This window comes from Eutrema salsugineum, unplaced genomic scaffold (genome assembly GCF_000478725.1).
Source record: "Eutrema salsugineum unplaced genomic scaffold, Eutsalg1_0 scaffold_8, whole genome shotgun sequence".
Lineage (NCBI taxonomy): Eukaryota > Viridiplantae > Streptophyta > Magnoliopsida > Brassicales > Brassicaceae > Eutrema > Eutrema salsugineum.
This window is the reverse complement of record NW_006256414.1, coordinates 2,771,178-2,790,147: the sequence shown is the minus strand read 5'-3', so window position 1 is coordinate 2,790,147 and position 18,970 is coordinate 2,771,178. Positions and strand designations below refer to the sequence as shown.

The following is an 18,970-nucleotide window of genomic DNA, read 5'->3' as shown; positions in this document are numbered from 1 at the left end:
GAGAATCAAAAAAAGGAAGAGAATCAACCACCCAAGGACTGACAAAAGATTAAAATTTTGCAGAGATCAGTTTAATCCGCTCTACAAGATATCAAAATCATAGGTTCATGAATCTACATACAGAAGAATATATATCTATAATAAGAGCTTATCGTCCTTGGATAACAGATTGTGTTAACTCATTGACAGAGATAAGATCATTAGACTTAGTGTCTGACATTAACACATTGTCAAGAGTTTGCATTGCGAATATTGGCTGTTTTGGAGTTGGAAGATCTGTTGTTGTAGTAATCATGGACAGCACTTGGAGAGTGTTTGGTCTGTCTGCAGCTTCGTGTTGGACACAGAGAAGACCAATCTGAACACATCTCGCAACTTCAAACGCATTGCACGAATCAGTAAGATCTCTATCCAGGAAATTAAATCCGCCGGTCTCGCACCAAGATTCCCATGCCTGAAATAAGGAATACGAAAATGTTTTGAAATGGCAACGGGAAATGTCTGCACTTGATTAGAATCATATCAAATAACAGTAAATGTATCACTTACATATGCAAGAAGACCTTTGCTCCCATCGCCAAAGGTGAACCTTGAAATCTTCTTGCCGCTGATGATTTCCAATATTAAAACTCCGAGGCTATAGATGTCAGACTTCTCAGAGAACAATCCTGCCCATGCATACTCAGGTGACATATATCCTCTGTAAAAATATGAAATCAAGTTAATATATGATGATAAAGTATGAATCCTTGTTAAGCATATGTTGTTGAGGACAGGTTCTTACAGAGTTCCTACAACCCTGCGGGTGTTGTCTTGATATTGGGTTCCCTGAAACATCCGAGCCAATCCAAAATCTGATATTTTTGGGATCATCTTCTCATCCAGAAGAATATTGCTAACCTTCAGATCTCGGTGAATGACTCTAAGGCGTGAGTCGCGGTGGAGATAGAGAAGTCCACGCGTAATACCTTGAATGATATCGAATCTCTTAGGCCAATCAAGCTCAAGCGCTAGAGTTGAATCTAGCCAATAAGTTAAAATAGATTAGTGATAGTGACTCATTAACTATTATCATATGATGGAAGGAAAAGGAAAATAAAGAGGTAAATGGAATAAAGGAAATACCAAAGAGAAAGATATCGAGGCTTTTGTTCACCATAAACTCATAAATCAACAACTTCTCTTCTCCTTCGATGCAGTATCCCAAAAGCCGAACCAAGTTTCTATGTTGTAGTTTTGAGATTAGTGTTATTTCATTCATGAACTCTCCTGTACCCTGATCTGAGCTGCTAGAAAGGCGCTTAACTGCTATTTCCTTCCCATCTAGCAGAATTCCCTGGAAGTAAAGTTTCAGATAAATCTGGAGAACAAGAAATATACAGAAGAGCAAAAAAGAAGCAAATGGAATAGATTGTCACGTACCTTGTAAACCGGACCAAATCCACCTTGACCAAGTTTATTTGCGGAACTGAAGTTATTGGTGGCAGTTCGTATGGTATGCATCTCAAAAAACTTTATGCCTGATATATCTTGTGGTTCGAAATCATTCTTCCATGCATCTTGTATAGTATCGATGCCAACAGGAGTTGGTTCTACGAGAAACAAATGTGCATATATTAGTGGCTTGATTTGTAACAGTTTAGCATCCAAAGGTGTCCAATAGAAGTGATCAGATTAGCCCTTAGGAATCAAGCTTTGATATATCTTATAACAATTAATGTAGATTAAGAGGAAAAAATGAGGAGAAATAAAGCTGCTAAGTTTTACAGTGTCTCACCATTTTGTTTTGCTCTGCATCTCCAGAACATAAATGCTGCAAATACCAAGATCGCGAAAATGGAAAGGCTGGCCGTAGTTCCTACAATGATCTTGATACGACTGCTTCCAGCTGAGATATTCACCAGAAAACAAAACTTTCAACCACTCTGCTTCAGAACATTATAAAGAAGGTCGAATATTAAAATCTCTAGAAGAGATGTGTTTCACCCTAACCCAATTCTGAACTCGCAAGACGGATGGAGAGAGTTTCTCCATTAGACAAAAATCGAACTGTGTCTACGAGTTCTCCATTCCATACTAAGCATCCAATTCCACTTATATAGGCAAAAGCTGTGCATGAACAGTTGCCTAGACAACCCTGGTAGCATTGTTCTGCATCGAGAAAGCTTGCAAAATGGTGCAGATCCGGAGTCTTTACATTGGTAACACGATAGAAGATGTCTGTGTGGCTGCTTTGTGTTTTTATAGAAGAATTCGCCTGGCAAGGTAGTTGTGTACGCCTCACACACCCTCTTGTCCAATTCCCTTTTCTCCACTCTTCATTAGACTTTGGTACAAACCCTTTCAAGCATTTGCACTTCGGGGTAGTGGCTCTCACGCACAGTCCAAAAGGCCCGCAAGCACCGTATATGTCACATGAGCTTTCTGGAAGCGTGAGGTGATGCATCCATCTAATGCCATCATCCCAATAAATCTTCATTTGCCCCTCAGGAGTCATGGTAATATATGATAGATTAAAGTTTCTTAACATGGAATAAGAGAAAGATCCTGTGCCGGTTGCTACATCCTGGATAACGCTGAATGGACTCACATATGATTCATCAAATTGTGGAAAACCAGTGAATCTTGTTTTTGCCCATGGACCAGTTCTCCAGTAAGGCATCGAGCCTTTCCTTATAAGGCCTTGTAAGGGGACTTGTGGTGTAATCTCCAGTGAGAACTCCCCAGGCGCTGGATCGCTGTCACTTTTCCATGTCGTCAACACACGCTTCTTCCCACTGGGAGTATCATACATCAACGATGACTGAGGCAGCAAAGTATTACCAAGATTCTCGAAGCTTTGCCATAATGTTTTCCCTGAAACATCATCAATCACAACAAGATTTCCTGTGTCTAAAAGCTCCGCATGGCACTTGTTAGATGTGTAAGCCTCTCCTGTTGACCAAATAACATCCTGTTTCTCATCAAGCAATATCAGGCTCCCATTGATGTTGATGGTGAGATTTGCCACAGAGTTTGTCACTGGAGTATCTCTGTTAGCCACCCACACAACTACCCGAGGTTTAATCTTCTTAAACCAGATCCCAACATACTGATTCCGAGTATTGTTAGGACTGAAGAAGCCTAACTCAAAAAATCCAGCAGGGGAACTCAGAGTCTGTCCTATTGACAAAGGACTTGTTGTGTTTATAGCTCCATTGCAACAAGTTTGGAATAGGATTAATAAGAGCAAGCAAATCAATAAAACCATACCCATTTTTCTCATGTGTATTTCTCTTTCTCTGCAAAATCTTTTCTGGAAAGTTGAACATATGAGCAAAAGCTTTAGGAGGATAATCAGAGAGTTGAGACCAAGAGTAAAAAGAATTTCTTTTAGACCCCTGTAGAGTAACTATAAACCGCTAGGATATTCTATGTTCAGACTACTTGTTTGAATATGATAAGCATTAAAGCAAACCATGTTGACGAGTGTAAGAGAGAAACAAAAAAAAGAAGAATAGACCTTACTGACAAGGAAACTTTTAAATTGCTGTCCACAGAAAATAGCGTGTAGTACTTGATATTTTATTTTTTTCTTCTCGTTTTGGTCAACTCATATGTCAAACTTCTACAAAGCAAAGAAAGATTGCATCTTTTGCATTCTCCAAGAAGGAACAATATAAACAACTTAGAAGTTTCAAAGTATAAAATCCAAAAACTACGAAGAGGCTGTACCTCTCGTTTAGGCATTTCATCGAACATTTGCAGTGCCTAATACAGAAGTTGGAAGACATGGACAAACACACGATTGAGACAGCGATTTCACGGAAATTTTGGCCGATTTATACAAGTCCCATCATCTGGGCATAAGTGTGCCTAGCCGAAATCGACGACTTTAACGAGAATCCAGCATTCAAAGTAACAGTAACTAGACCTAAGTACAGAGGAAGACTTAAACGACTTATCACTGGTATTTGTATAATTTTGTATTTACGCTTTGAACCCAAAAGTTGACGACTTTGACCCAACCGGAGCATAAATGCCAAAGAACGCAAGAGAAAACGACACCAAGCAATGCCACAAAAATTCAATTTTTGTTTGTCTTTTTTTTTTAACTTCTGAATATTATTACTAGGAAATAAAATACTGTAGTCACAATGCAATGCGTTAGTAATTACAGATGGTACAAAGGAACTATAAAAGAAATCTTGATTTCCTGAGCGAGAATATCTGCAGGATGATTTCCTTCTCTTTCGATCCATTGGAACTTGATATCTTCAAACTTTTTTGTTTTGTCGCAGTAACTTATTCATGACAATAATTAGGGAATATTTTGACCAAGTCAACGAGATATTGGAGCATCAAGAGCACATGCATTTCAAACAACAGTACATGGATGTTGAGTTTGATTTATTTGGATAAGGAGAAACAATATGTGTTACAAGTATTTTATTTAAATCAAAGTATGTTAAGAGTGAAGAAGACAATCCACAAACTAAAAACCCTAACACAGACTCATCACGTTTGTAACAACTCAAAAACAAGCGGGAAAGCGGCTGATACGTGTTTCAACCGCACGTACTGGTACCATTTCATGCCTGTATTTTTGTGTTGTGCCTGCACGTACTTGTACTTTATAAATTGTGTAAATTAATATCCGAACCATATTTTTTTGGCCAAAACCTACATTGACTTTTGATCCGTTAGTCAATTCTGTTTAATTTTTAACGGTTGCTGATTCATCTGCCACGTTGAACATTCATATCCCACACCTTAAGCATTTAACCATAACCGATACCATTAGACCAATTCGATTAATCGTATTTTATGCCGATGTTATATTATATATAGAAATGAAAACCTTTTATTAGAAAATGATTAATACGATGTCGTTTAGTTATAAAGGGCTTTTAAAAATTTGTAGCCTCGGGATTTCGAACCCAGCCACTCAATCACTAAACCAATACCAAAACCACTAGACCAATTGGATTAATTGATGTTCTATCGAAAAGTTATAGTATATATAACAAACAAAAATCTTATATTGAAAAAAAGAAAACGACGTCGCTTAGGTTATAAAGTACTTTTTTAAAAATCTCATCTTCTTCGTTGAGCTTTGTCGAGCTCTGTGTTTAAAATTTGGGGAAAAACTCGAAATTAGGCATCGTCATTGAGTCACAAGGCTTCGTCCACGAATCCAGGTATGCCCAACGCTTCTATAGTGAAGTCTGATTGATTTTGGGTTTAAAATTTTCGACAAAGAACGACGAAGAAGATGAGATTTCTTAAAAAGTCATTTATAACTTTAGCGTCGTTTTCATTTTTTCTAATAAAAGGTTTTCGTTTGTTTATATATACTATAACCTATCGATTGAATGGTATTCAATCGAATTGGTCTATTGGTTTCGGCATTGGTTTAGTGATTGAGTAGCTGGGTTCGAATACTCGAGGCTACAAGTTTTAAAAAGCCCTTTATAATTAAGCGACGTCGTATTAAATCTTTTCTATTAAAAGATTTTTGTTTCTATATATAATATAACATCCCGGTTAAATACCAATAATCGAATTGGTCTAGTGGTTTCTGGTGTTGTTAAATGCTTGAAGTGTTGGGTTCGACACTCAGTGAGTATAATTTTTTTTTTTTTTCTAGAATTTTACAAAACGACGTCGTTTTGTGATATACGAATGTTCTGTTCCAACGTGGCAGATGAGTCAGCAACCGTTAACAATTAAACAGGGGTTGACTAACAGATCAAAAGTCAATGTAGATTTTGGCCAAAAAAAATACGGTTCGGGTATCAATTTACACAATTTATGAAGTACAGGAACGTGTAGGCACAACACAAAAGTACATGCATGAAATGGTACCAATATGTGCGGTTGAGGCACGTATCGGCCGCTTTCCCCAACAACAAGCACTCCAAACTCTCGATTATCTTATTTATAGTTATTGAAAACTCACAACTAACAGAACATTCTATACGATACAGAAACAAAGGCTTCTCTTATACAGTTTGGAACTTGCTTGAGCATGTGCCAGCTCTTGCTTACTCGTCTCTTTACTCATTTCTTCTCTGGTTACAAGCTTCCCCTGTTCCTATCACAAACACACTTCGATTGTACAACTTCCATCACACTTAGGTGTTGATTGGTTCACCCGCTATCACCCGCAAACGCATTGTTTGCGGTTGGTAGCGGTTAGTGACGTTTTATCACTATCATAGAAATCACTGCAAACCGCTCCATATAGTTTTATACCGCTGAAATCCAAAAGCTACTTCTCGCCAGCGTTTGCGGTTGCGGACGGTAGCGGTTGGATAAAAAAAAAATCAGGCTAGAAAAAAAAAAGAAAAGATCATGTTAAAAATAATTATAAAACCCTAACCCTATTAATCTTTTCTTATATATATAAACTCTAACCTCTCACTTTTTCTATCAAGTTCTAGTCTCTAATCATGGCTTTCATATCAGTTGAAGAAAATTAAGATATAAGCATAAGTGCCATAATACTTTAGTTTAATTCATTTATATTAATTGTTCTGTTTCCACTTTTAAAACAAGAAATTATAAATATGTATCTTATTAATTAAAAATTTAGTTTGTTATAATTCTTTTTTTTTGTTCTTCAGAAAGCTACATGATCAAATGAGATGACATGTGCGTTACTTCAACAGATCATTGTAGAAAAATAAACTCAAGATAAATATCCTAGATTTTTGAGTGCACTCCAGAAAGAACATATTTTGAAGAATACTAATGAGCAATTTGGAGTTGATTTGAGTTGGGATCGTGCAAAAAATCGATTAGATCAATTGAAGAAATTTTACATCATGCATAAGACAAATCCAAAAGATCCACGTATTAGAGCAAATTTTTTCAGTCTATTACATTACTAGAGACAATTTTGGGTGATATTCCCAATAATTAAAATAAAATATATTATTATAAAATTTATTAGTTTTTAAAATAATTATATAGTATTTATTTATAATTTTTATTAATTATTTTGAATTAGTGATTTTGATATTAATCATAATAATATAGTTTTCTGTTGTTTTTTTTAAATTATATATGATGTTTATTTTGATAATTTTATGTTTAACCGCTAAAACAACCGCTGGTTTGCCAATCAAAAATGTCTCGGAAAACGAATCCGTCTTAAAAAGTTTAACCAATCGTGCAAACAATAACGCTCAAAAACCGCAATCGTTCGCTTCCGCAAACTCCCGCACTCGCAACCATAACCGCTGCGTGTAAACCAGTCAAGCCCATAGTTTTTTAACGCCCAAGGGTAAGAGATTGTGTCATCTCATGGACGCTTATCAAACCCTTAGATAGAGATTGATCATCTCTTGTGTGCAAGACAAATGTGGGTACTACTTTGCTATCAGTCAATCAAGAGCTTAGCAAACGTTGGTGCAAACCCTTTGAAGCATATGCACTTTGGGGTGCTTGATCTCATCAGTCATCACAGACAAACCAAAAGGCCCCCAAACTATTAGCTCATTTCTATCGAAAATGTAGAAAAAGACACAACGAGCTCATGTGATACATATGGTGCTTGGACACTGTAACCTAGAACAAGCTCACCTAAATAACACTGTAGAAATGAGCTAATAGTTTTGTTTTCTTTGACGGGGACTTGCAAGTTGTTAGATACGAGTTTCCTTTGAAACCTTACACATCTCGTCAAGGCATTTCATTGAACACATACTGTTCTTATTCCAAACAGTAAAACAAAAAAACATCAAATTGAAAAGATGATCACTTTAGCTTATAGGATCAGAGAAGATCCACATACTTTCAATTCCACAAATTTGGATGATCACCCATCGTTACCTAACGCCCTTGGATCACAGATTGTGTCAACCCATTGACGGTGATCACATCAATAGAGGTGGATTCATCTTCTCGAGTGTGCAATGCAAATATGGGTTGTTTTGGTGATGGAAGATCTGATTTGGTTGTGAGCATAGTCAGCAACTCAAGTGTGTTTGGTCTCTCTACAGGTTGATGTTGCACACAAATGAGACCAATCTGAACACATCTCCCAACTTGTAATGGGCAATACGAATCACCAAGATCTTGGTCCAGAAAATCCATTCCTTTTGTCTCACACCAACATTCCCATGCCTGAGGTCTCGTTTCAGATCTTAAGAAAGTCAGAGCAAGGAACGTTTTGAGACTCTGCAAGGGATTGAAAAACCCTTAAAAAAAGTCTAACACTTACATATTCAATGAGGGTCTTTCCTTCTCCATGGGTGAACCTTGAGATCTTCTCTCCACTGATGATTTCTAACAGTAGGACTCCGAAGCTGTAGATGTCTGATTTCTCGGAGAACACACCTGCCCATGCATACTCAGGAGACATATATCCTCTGTGCAAACATCATATAGTTTAGTACATGTTTTATGACTATAAAATCTTGTTTAGCATTTTCTTTTTCTTCTAAAAATAGTTCTTACAGAGTTCCTACAACCCTGCGAGTGTTGTCCTGGAAATGGGTTCCCTGAAACATCCGAGCCAATCCGAAATCTGATATTTTGGGGATCAATCTCTCGTCCAGAAGAATATTGCTGACCTTCAGGTCTCGGTGAATTACCCGTAGGCGTGAGTCACGGTGGAGATAGAGAAGTCCACGCGCAATACCTTGAATGATATCAAATCGCTTTGGCCAATCAAGCTCCAACTTTAGAGTTGAATCTAGCCAATAAGATAGAACATATTAGAGACAGTGACACAATAATAATTAGCATATGACGTAAGGAAAAGGAGAAATGATTGAGCATCGAGGACTGACCAAATAGAAAAGCGTCGAGGCTTTTGTTCACCATAAATTCATAAATCAATAGCTTCTCTTCCCCTTTGATGCAGCATCCAAAAAGCCTAACCAAGTTTCTATGTTGTAGTTTTGAGATTAGTGTTATTTCATTCACGAACTCCTCTGTACCCTGTCCGGAGCTGCTAGAGAGGCGTTTAACAGCTTCCTTCCCGTCTGCCAACTTTTCCTGAAAGCAAGGTTGCAGATAGTCAGTAATCTAGGGAACAAGAGAAATACCGAATAGAAACGAAAAGAAGCAAATAGAACAGAATGTCACATACTTTATAAACTGGACCAAATCCACCTTGGCCGAGTTTATTTGAGGAACTGAAGTTGTTAGTAGCAGTTCGTATAGTATGCATCTCAAAGAAATTTATGCCGGAGACATCTTGTGGTTCCAAGTCATTCTTCCGTGCTTCTTCTGAAGTATTGATGAACATAAAATTTGGTACTGCTGGTAACAAACGTGAACGTATTAGTTCTTACTTTGTATCACTTTAGCATCCAAGGTTGAACACTCAACATAAGTGATCAAATCAACCCTTAGGAGGACATCAATCTTTAACAGATGATATAAACTCTGCATAGAAACTGTCTACCTGAGACTGTCCCAGGGGACGTAAGGCCGTACACAACATAAGAATTCTAGCAATCTAGTGTATATCTGAGAGATTCAGCGTAAGCCTCTTTTGCTTTGGTTTTGGTTACAGAGTAATATGAAGAATAATAAAAGACAAGGAAAGAAGAGACCAAAAGTTGTAGTGTCTCACCATTTTTGTTTGCTCTGTATCTCCAGAACGTATATGCGGCAAAAACCAAGATCACGAAAATGGAAATGCTGGCAGTAGCACCGACAATAATCGATGTTCATCATAATAACCGCTTTTTATCCCTACCTAATTCTGAACTTGCAAGACGAAGGGAAAGAGACTCTCCATCAGACAAAAACTGAACTGTGTCTACTAGCTCCCGGTTCCATACCAAGCATCCAATTCCACTAATATAGGCAAAGGCTGTGCAAGAACAGTTGCCTAGACAACCCTCGTAGCATTGTTCTGCATCGAGAAAGCCTGCAAATTGGTACAGATCCGGAGTCTTTACATGACTCATACGATAGAAGATGTCTGCGTCTTTGCCTCGCGTTTTTGTAGAAAAATCCGCCTGGCAAGATAATTGTGTACGCCTCACACACCCACTTGTCCAATTCCTTTTTCTCCACTCTTCATCTGACTTTGGTACAAACCCTTTCAAGCATTTGCACTTCGGGGTACTGGTTCGCACGCACAAACCAAAAGGGCCGCAAGAACCATATAGATCACATGGGCTAGATGGAGCCACAAAGTGAAGCGTCCAATTTTTACCATCATTCCAGAGGATCTTCATTTTCCCCTCTGTTGTTAGCGTAACATACGACAGTTTGTAGTTTCTCAACTGAGAATAAGAAAAAGACGCGGTGCCTTTTTCTACATCTTGGACAACAGTGAATGGACTTACGTATGATGCATCAATTCCAGGTATCCCAGAGAATCTTGTTTTTGCCCATGGACCACTTCTCCAGTGAGGCTCTGAGCCTCTCCTTATGAGGCCTTGTGGTGGGACTTGTGGGGTGAACTCCAGTGAGAATTCCCCAGGCGATGGATCGTTGTAACTTTTCCATGGAGTCAATACACGATTCTTCCCACGGGGAATATCATAAGCCACGGAAGACTGAGGCAGCATAGTATTACCAAGATTCTCGAAGCTTTGCCATAATGTTTTCCCTGAAACATCATCAATCACAACAAGATTTCCTGTGTCTAAAAGCTCCGCATGACACTTGTTGGATGTGAAAGCCTCTCCTGTTGACCAAATAACATCTTGTTTCTCATCAAGCAAGTTCAGGCTCCCGTTGCTGCTGATAGTGAGATTCGCCGCGGTTTTTGTGACTGGCTTATCTCTGTTAGCCACCCAGACAACGACCTGAGGAGTGATGTTCTTGAACCAGATCCCAACATACTGATTCCGAGAATTGTTAGGACTGAAGAACCCCAACTCATAAGATCCACCAGGGGAGCTTAGAGTTTGTCCTATTGACAAAGGACTTGATGTGTTTATATCTGCATTGCCACGAGTTGAGAATATAATTAGCAAGAGTGAGCAAACAAAGAACACCACACCCATCTCTCTCAAGTGTACTCTAGTCTTATTTGTTTACACGATTTCTTAGTTAAGATTTGAACATATAAAGAAAAGTTTTAACGTTTGATGAACAAGGACTTCCGTCTTATCCGGACATCGTATGCATTTCTTAGTTAAGATTTGAACATATAAAGAAAAGTTTTAACGTTTGATGAACAAAGACGTCCGTCTTATCCGGACATCGTATGCATTAACAATAGTAGATTATATTCTTTTGTTTTGTCAACGAGAATAGTTATAAGTATAATCTAAACATAAACATCAAATAACCCATGTGGCATCGTTGGCCAAGAAATTTCCATGTTTCTTCATAGAATCTAGTAAAATGACCAGTTTTTTTTTTTTTTTTTTCTCATTCTGGTGACTTATGGGTTATGATAGAATCTAGTCTCATCATAAGTCAAACTATACAGGTTTTAAAAATTGCTTTGAAAACGTTATAAAGCTTCTATAGTGCATATTGATAGACAAAGTGATTATTCAAAAACCGAGAATAAGCTTACCTGAAACACTGTAATCTTTGTGGCCAGCAGTTGAAACCTTATCATCTCGTTCAGACATATCACCGAACACTTACACAGCGTAATCCAAACCTCCAAAAGACATACCTTTTCAATGTCTTGCTAAATGTCTGAGCTGAAATCTCGATCGAGACCGACAGAACTATGGCCGCTGATTAACTAAATTGTGATTGAATTACATGCCCACGAAACAAACTCACATGCCCATGTTTCAAAAACAAAGATCAAAACGCACAAGAGAAGCAACAGCTCATAGACGGCTCAATGTTTCTTCCCGAGGAACCTTCGTACCATATTTAGTTTTCAAGAGCATACTTAATTCATAATTCAATAATGTTTCTTTAGCAACAAAAATAATCCAATGATTTTTCAAAAATCTATGGCTTAATTCATAATCCAATGATATTTCTTTAACAACAAAAATAATCCAATGATTTTTTAAAAAATCTATGGGTAGTAATGATTGTGAGAGTTGTGGTTGCATAGCCTAACGAGACGAATCATCTACTTATTTAAGTAAGCGCATTTTTGTTATTATAAAGGGTAATCATTAGTCACTAGAGAATATGATTAACCATTGAGATCGACCCTACAACCGAGATTAGTTTAATCAAGTCTTTTAACCCAATCGTCCAATTACCGCCACTGGAACGATTATTACTAACTCAAAAAGTGATATAAAAAGAGAGATATTTGCTTTATCAAAATAAGAAAAATGAACTAGTTACTAATTATTGGAAAGATTAAATTAAAACAGAGGATCTTACTATTTGAGGAAGCACATATTCAATCACTACAACAATTAGTTTAAGTTTGGTTTTGTATTTTTTAAAAAATTAGTTGTTTTTTAAAGTTACTAACAAATTCATCAAACTCGCATCTTATAGAGTAAAAATATATGTTTCAAAGTATGTATGTGTACTCTGTACTTAATGTGTTTCGACAAGCCAGAGTAGGTAATCAAGATGTGCTGTTTCGAAATGTGAATCATGTGCAACTTCCAGTGCACATTCCAGTTCCGCTGATAGAAGATCTAGTAAGTACTTGGGAATAGGCCTGGCCATTCGGATATTCGGTTCGGTTTCGGTTCGGAACCAATCGGTTCCGGATATTTCGGGTAGAGGAAGTTAGGATCCATCGGATATTTTTATAAATTTCGGTTCGGGTTCGGTATCTTTATTTCGGTTCGGTTCCGGTTCGGATAATCGGATCCGGATCTTTTGCCTCAAATTTTTAATTCGACTCATACTTTTTTAATAAAAAAAATTCAAAAATATATATATCAAGACTTAAAAATATATCCAAAAGTCCCAAAAATAAAGAAAATATATCTGTAAAGCCAGAAATATATATCAAATATCAAAAATATCAAAAAAAAACTAATATTTAGAAGGATATATAATTATACTTTGGATAATTCCGGTACCCAATCGGTTCTCGGTTCGGTACTAGTTCGGTTCCGATTCTTCGGGTATAAGAGTTTAAGATCCATCGGATATTTTTAAAAATTTCGGTTCGGATTCGGTACCTCCATTTCGGTTCGGTTCCGGTTCGGATATTCGGATCCGGGTTTTTTGCCCAGGCCTACTTGGGAATAAGAAAGATAATAATTGGCAGTATTTCTCAAATCGTCCCTTCCAACGAGCCGTTTGTGCTAATCAGAGTTATTATGGTTTCTTCTATGAAACGTAATCTAGCATATACCAAAATAAATGAGTGTATGTATCAACTAATCTATCATATTAATCTATATACTTATTTGTGTAGTGATCTGCTGATGTGTCACGCTCACAGCGATTTTCACAACTTTTCATTTACGTGTCAGCTCCAAAATGAATTTCGGCTGTAAAAAAACTGTTAAGCCCTATTTTGCAATTACATGTTATTTTTGTATTGGTTCTTATCTAATGATGTCTATAAAAAAATTTAAAATAAATCAGTTTAAATCATTATGGTTTAATGTTTAATTTTATAATCAATCAAACCGTTTTAGAAATTATATATGACCGAAATTTTTTTAAAAAATTAACAAAAACGTTTCCTTTAATAAAAAAATAGAATCTGTATCTCTTAATGTTTATCATTTCTTATGTTTCCAAAATTTAGAAAAAATATAACAAAAATGTCAAAAAAAAAAAAAATATAGAAACTATTCAAAAAGTAATGGAATGTTGTTAAAAAACACTAAAATTAAAAAAAAAAAAACTCTAACTAAAAAGTTAAAAAAAAGGAAAATATAGATAACTAACTAATGGAATGACAGTATTTGTGATGTTTAAAACACATAAAAGTGATCAAAATCGAATAAGTTTATACGGTACTTTAAAAAATTACGTTTAAAATACATAGAACAATGATCAAAAGATCTAAAAACTATTTAAACTAAATTATTTGGATAGTACAATGTTTTTATTTACTCTCTTCTATTCTATAATGTTTTCACGATCATGTCTTTCAATATTAAAATGCAAGAAAATCTAACAAACAAATATACTGAAGAATAAAAAACAAATGAATTCAAACTACTATTAGATTTTTAAACAATCAAATGAAAATTATATCAGCCCGCGCAAGGCACGGGAAAGTTAACTAGTTTTTACATAATTGATGTTGTTTTAATTCCTTCTGGAAACTTCCTTCTTAATGCCATAAGTAAGAAGAATTCATCTTACGAGATCTATAGGAGCGATTTGATCGAGTTAGCCAATTAATGTCGATTCTAGACGGTCTGGATTGGTTTCCGATTTGTTTCACCGGTTCTTAGAATCGCAGCACTTAGATCTTTATGGGCGTCTTAACTAGGCATAGTCTTCAAATAGACAAATTTTTAGAATTTTATAGCATCTTCAACTCACCTCTATTTTTTTTTTTGGCTCAACTTCTCATTTACTAATCCACAAATGTTTTTACAAAGCACTCTTATCAGCCTCAATTAAGGGACTTATCCAACAAGGCATAATATAATACAACTTAGGGACATTAACAACAAAAGTGTAAGTCTCCTGAGCTATCCTATGAGCCACACAATTACCTTCTCTTGGGAAGAAAGCAAGTCGGTGATCTTGAAATCTAGATAATAGTCTTTTTATATCCTGCCGGAACATACTTAGACAAGGTCATACCTGCTCCTCCTTCATCACATCGACAATAGTCTTAGAATCAGATTCAAAAATAACTCTGGAGTAGTTCAGGTTTGTGATCATAATTATCGCCCATCTAAGTGCCTCAGCCTCAGTTTCAAGAGCTGAACCAAGCTGGTGAAGAGCTTTTCCTCCCATCCAAACTGCATTTCCATGAACATCTCTAAGGATCCATCCAATTCCACATCTATCGCCATCCTTCCTCCAAGCAGCATCCACATTGCACTTGTACCAATTCAATGGTGGTGGTAACCATTTCGAAATAGGAGCCGTTGGTGAGATTGCCCTCAGTCGCACACTTTCAACATCCAACCTGGAATGCCATTCTTCCGCATCATCTGAAGCCTTTTTCACCAATTCCCGTGCATCAAATTCCAAACCTTTAAATAGAAGGTTATTTCAATTTTTCCAAAGTCTCCATATGATCCACGACACCACTTTCACAGCTTTGGCCTCGGAAGGATGTTCTTTTGCTATTGTGAAAACTCTGTGAAAGTTGACAAAGAAAGACTCAGACATTTCCCCATGCCAAGGCGAAAGGACGGGAGATACAGCTCAGACCAAACAAGCAAAAGGACAGGTGAATAACATATGATTAATAGTTTTCTCCCCATCATGACATCTTAAGCAAGATGAGCCTTTAGCAACATGTCGGTGCTTCAGGATTGCAGCAACCAATACAGCATTGCTCAGACATTTCCATAAAAAATGTTGAACCTTTGGACTAGCATCGGCATTCCAAGAAATTTGGAAAAGGGGGTCAATACTTGGTTGATTTGCTTCTAATGGAGCCCATTTCTGCTTAACCACATTTATCAACACCCAGTAATCAGACTTAACCGTGTATCTCCCATCTTTAGTAAAATCTCAACTGTAAGAGTCTGCACATAAAGTTCCTCCAGGTCTAATGCGCATGATATGGCGGACATCTTCATCACTAAAAACAGCGGTTAGAAGTTCCCAATTCCACTCTCTTGATTCAGAAGAGAGGAGATCGCTCACCGTATTTATTTTTGCAGGATCCTGATGAAATGTTTGAGGAGCCCACCTCATATGATTAACAACACTCGCCGGTTTCCTTCTAATCAAGAGGTCACTCCAAATGTAGGTATTGAGACCATTACCTATAATGGCTCTAGCTCCACTCTTTATCAGGTCTTGGGCTGCCATAATGCATTTCCATGCGTAAAAAGGCCTTGACCCAAGAGTGGCATTAAGAGGGTTCGATTTCTGGTAATATCTAGCCTTAAAGACTCGTGCCAGGAGCGAATCCTTATGAGTGAGCAATCCCCAAAGTTGCTTACCCAAGAGAGCAATGTTGAAATCCTCAAGGTCCTTAAAACTGAGTTTCCCCTTTTCTTTTGCCCTGCACATGTGCTCCCAGGTCTTCCAATGTATTTCTCTTTTGTCTTTGTCCGTCTTCCACCAGAAATCAGCCATTATTTTCACTATCTCTTTGCAGACTGTCTTCGGCAGAAGGAAGCAGCCCATAGTGTAAGTGGGTAAGGCAAGAGCAACAGCTTTCAGAAGGATCTCCTTACCTGCAAAGGAGAGGAAGTTATTTTGCCATCCAGAAACTTTGGTGCAAATGTTTTTCTTGAGGTAGCTGAGGATAAAGACTTTAGATCCTCCAAAAGACTCTGGCAAACCCAAATAAACACCTTCACCTCCCTCTTGTGTGATTCCCAATCTCCTCTTCGCACCTTCTCTTATCTCTTCAGGGATATTCTTACCAAAGCATAAACTAGATTTTTGGAAGTTGATCCTTTGTCCGGAGGCGAGGCAATACTCATCCAGAATTCTGATAACCTGAGAGAGCTCTGTGTCATCCACTTTACAATTGAACATGCTGTCGTCAGCGAATAGTAAGTGCGTCACCGGTGGAGCAGACTTTCAGCCCAGATATTCTGCCATATTCCTATGCTTTTTTCATCATCTTCACCAATATCTCAGTGCAAATAACAAAAAGATATGGGGACAAGGGATCACCCTGCCTAATACCACGCGAAAGATGAATATTCCCATAAGGTTGGCCATTAATCAGAACTTGATAAGAGACAGAGGTCACACAGCCCATTAATAACATTATCCATTCCTCACAAAAACCCAAAACCTGCATTGCCTTATGGAGGAAGGACCATTCAATTTGATCAAACGCCTTAGATAAATTAATCTTGATCACAACATATTCTTCAGCGCATTTGTTATTTGATATTAGAGCATGGAGTAACTCATGAGCCACCAGGATATTATCTGTTATGAGCCTGCCCTTAACAAACGCTGCTTGTGTCTCGGAAATGATACTGGGAAGTGTCCTCTTGAGTCTTGTAGCCAGGACATTTGCAATGATTTTATAAACAACATTGCTGAGGCTTATGGGCCGATAATCAGAAATTTTATTTGCGTTCATCTTCTTGGGAATCAAGCATATGTTCATCTTGTTAATATCAATCCCAAGAGTCGCAGTAGCAAAGAAGTCCTTAACCAAATCCAGAATGTCCCCACTTATACTGTCCCAAAATTGTTGATAGAAGTGACCACTCATACCATCGGGACCGGAACATTTGGAGGGGTTAATATCAAAAACAGCTCTTCTAACCTTGTCAATGGTTACAGGTGCCATGAGACTCCCATTCTGAGCTGCAGAGATACAATTCTGGTTCAGAAAAAGCCTCTCGAGAGTCTCACTAAGATAACTGATATCCTTAGAGGCGAAAAGGTGCCTGAAATACTCCTCAGCCACTCATCCCAAATCAGAAGTAGCAAACTATTCCTTCCCTTGGTTGTCCATTAGAGTACGAATTTTGTTTTGGGGTCTCCTGTTTTTTGTTGCTGCATGGAAGAATCTGGTGTTCCCATCTCCCGAGTTTAGTCACGTGACTCTGCTTTTCATTTTCCAGAACTCTTCCTTATTTCGGTATTCCTGATGCAGCTATTTCTTCAGTCTTCTGATTTCATCCATGTTGATGTCCTCCTGCTTAGTGACTAGGTCAATTTGGAAGTAAAGCTCTTGTATCCTGCAGAATTGTTTTTTTTTTTCCTTTTCCAATTAGATATGGCCCTTCTACTTTCACTGATTCGAGCCATAAGGTCTACCTTATGATCCGATCTTTCCTTTTTCCAGGCCCGAGCAATTTCCTCCTTAAAACCATCTTTGTGGAAATATCTATGGTCATACTTAAAACCAGCTTTTCTTCTTTGATGGTCTTCAAGGAGACAAGTGATGAGAGGACTGTGATCAGAGCTTGCACGTTGAAGGTAAATCACTTGTGCTTGGTCAAAGATGTCACACCAAGCTTTATTAGCAATAGTTCTATCCAGACGGCATTGGACAAGCTCATCATTACGAATTACAAACCAGGAAAATTGATGACCAATATGCTTAATCTCCCAGAGTCCACACACAGTCATTATTTGCCTAAATTCCATACAAGAGTGATCCGATCTTTCCGCGCCTCCAAGAGTATTTCTGATGCAGCTCTTTCTTCAGTCTTCTGATTTCATCCATGTTGATGTCCTGCTGCTTAGTGACTGGGTCAATTTGGAAGTAATGCTCTTGTATCCTGCAGAATTGGGTTTGTTTTTCCTTTTCCAATTAGATATGGCCCTTCTACTTTCACTGATTCGAGCCATAAGGTCTACCTTATGATCCGATCTTTCCTTTTTCCAGGCCCGAGCAATTTCCTCCTTAAAACCATCTTTGTGGAAACATCTATGGTCATACTTAAAACCAGTTTTTCTGCTTTGATGGTCTTCAAGGAGACAAGTGATGAGAGGACTGTGATCAGAGCTTGCACGTTGAAGGTAAATCGCTTGTGCTTGGTCAAAGATGTCACACCAAGCTTTATTAGCAATAGTTCTATCCAGACGGCATTGGATAAGCTCATCATTACGAATTACAAACAGGAAAATTGATGACCAATATGCTTAATCTCCCAGAGTCCACACACAGTCATTATTTGCCTAAATTCCATACAAGAGTGATCCAATCTTTCCGCGCCTCCAAGTTTCTCCAATGGATCTACAAGCTCATTGAAGTCACCTGTAAGTATCCATGGTCCTTTACGATCAACACCAATTCTAGAGAGTTTCTTCCAAACATATCCTCAATCTTTTTTCACTGGATCACCATAAACGCAGGTTAGATAGAATTTTTTGTCCTCCCATTGAACTTTGGAATCAATCCAACGATTATTAGATTGCAAAATAAAAACCGAAACAACATCTTTCCACATAAGTGCTAAACCACCACTTTTCCCAACAGGTTGCACAGTACATAAATCATGATAACCAAGATGACCAACAACATTCTCTAAATAACATCTCTTAT

General features: G+C 37.6%; 2 protein-coding genes across 2 annotated transcripts; both read right to left on the bottom strand.

Moving 5' to 3' along the window:
• Positions 1-36: 36 nt before the first annotated feature.
• Positions 37-3,877, bottom strand: LOC18009625 (G-type lectin S-receptor-like serine/threonine-protein kinase SD1-29). The gene is made up of 8 exons (XM_006391942.2): positions 3,715-3,877; positions 1,993-3,295; positions 1,778-1,888; positions 1,423-1,592; positions 1,126-1,336; positions 785-1,022; positions 550-700; positions 37-454 (listed from the first exon to the last, which is right to left on the bottom strand). Exons 1-8 carry the CDS (start codon positions 3,739-3,741, stop codon positions 149-151), a joined length of 2,517 nt encoding a protein of 838 aa, XP_006392004.2. The 5' UTR covers positions 3,742-3,877; the 3' UTR covers positions 37-148.
• Positions 3,878-7,651: 3,774 nt separating this feature from the next.
• Positions 7,652-11,691, bottom strand: LOC18009627 (G-type lectin S-receptor-like serine/threonine-protein kinase At1g61390). Its single transcript, XM_024159943.1, is given in 7 exon segments — positions 7,652-8,112; positions 8,210-8,357; positions 8,446-8,683; positions 8,781-8,988; positions 9,083-9,255; positions 9,572-10,897; positions 11,483-11,691. Coding segments are annotated over 7 exon segments (2,445 nt in total). The 5' UTR covers positions 11,541-11,691; the 3' UTR covers positions 7,652-7,818.
• Between the last annotated feature and the right edge of the window lie 7,279 nt (positions 11,692-18,970).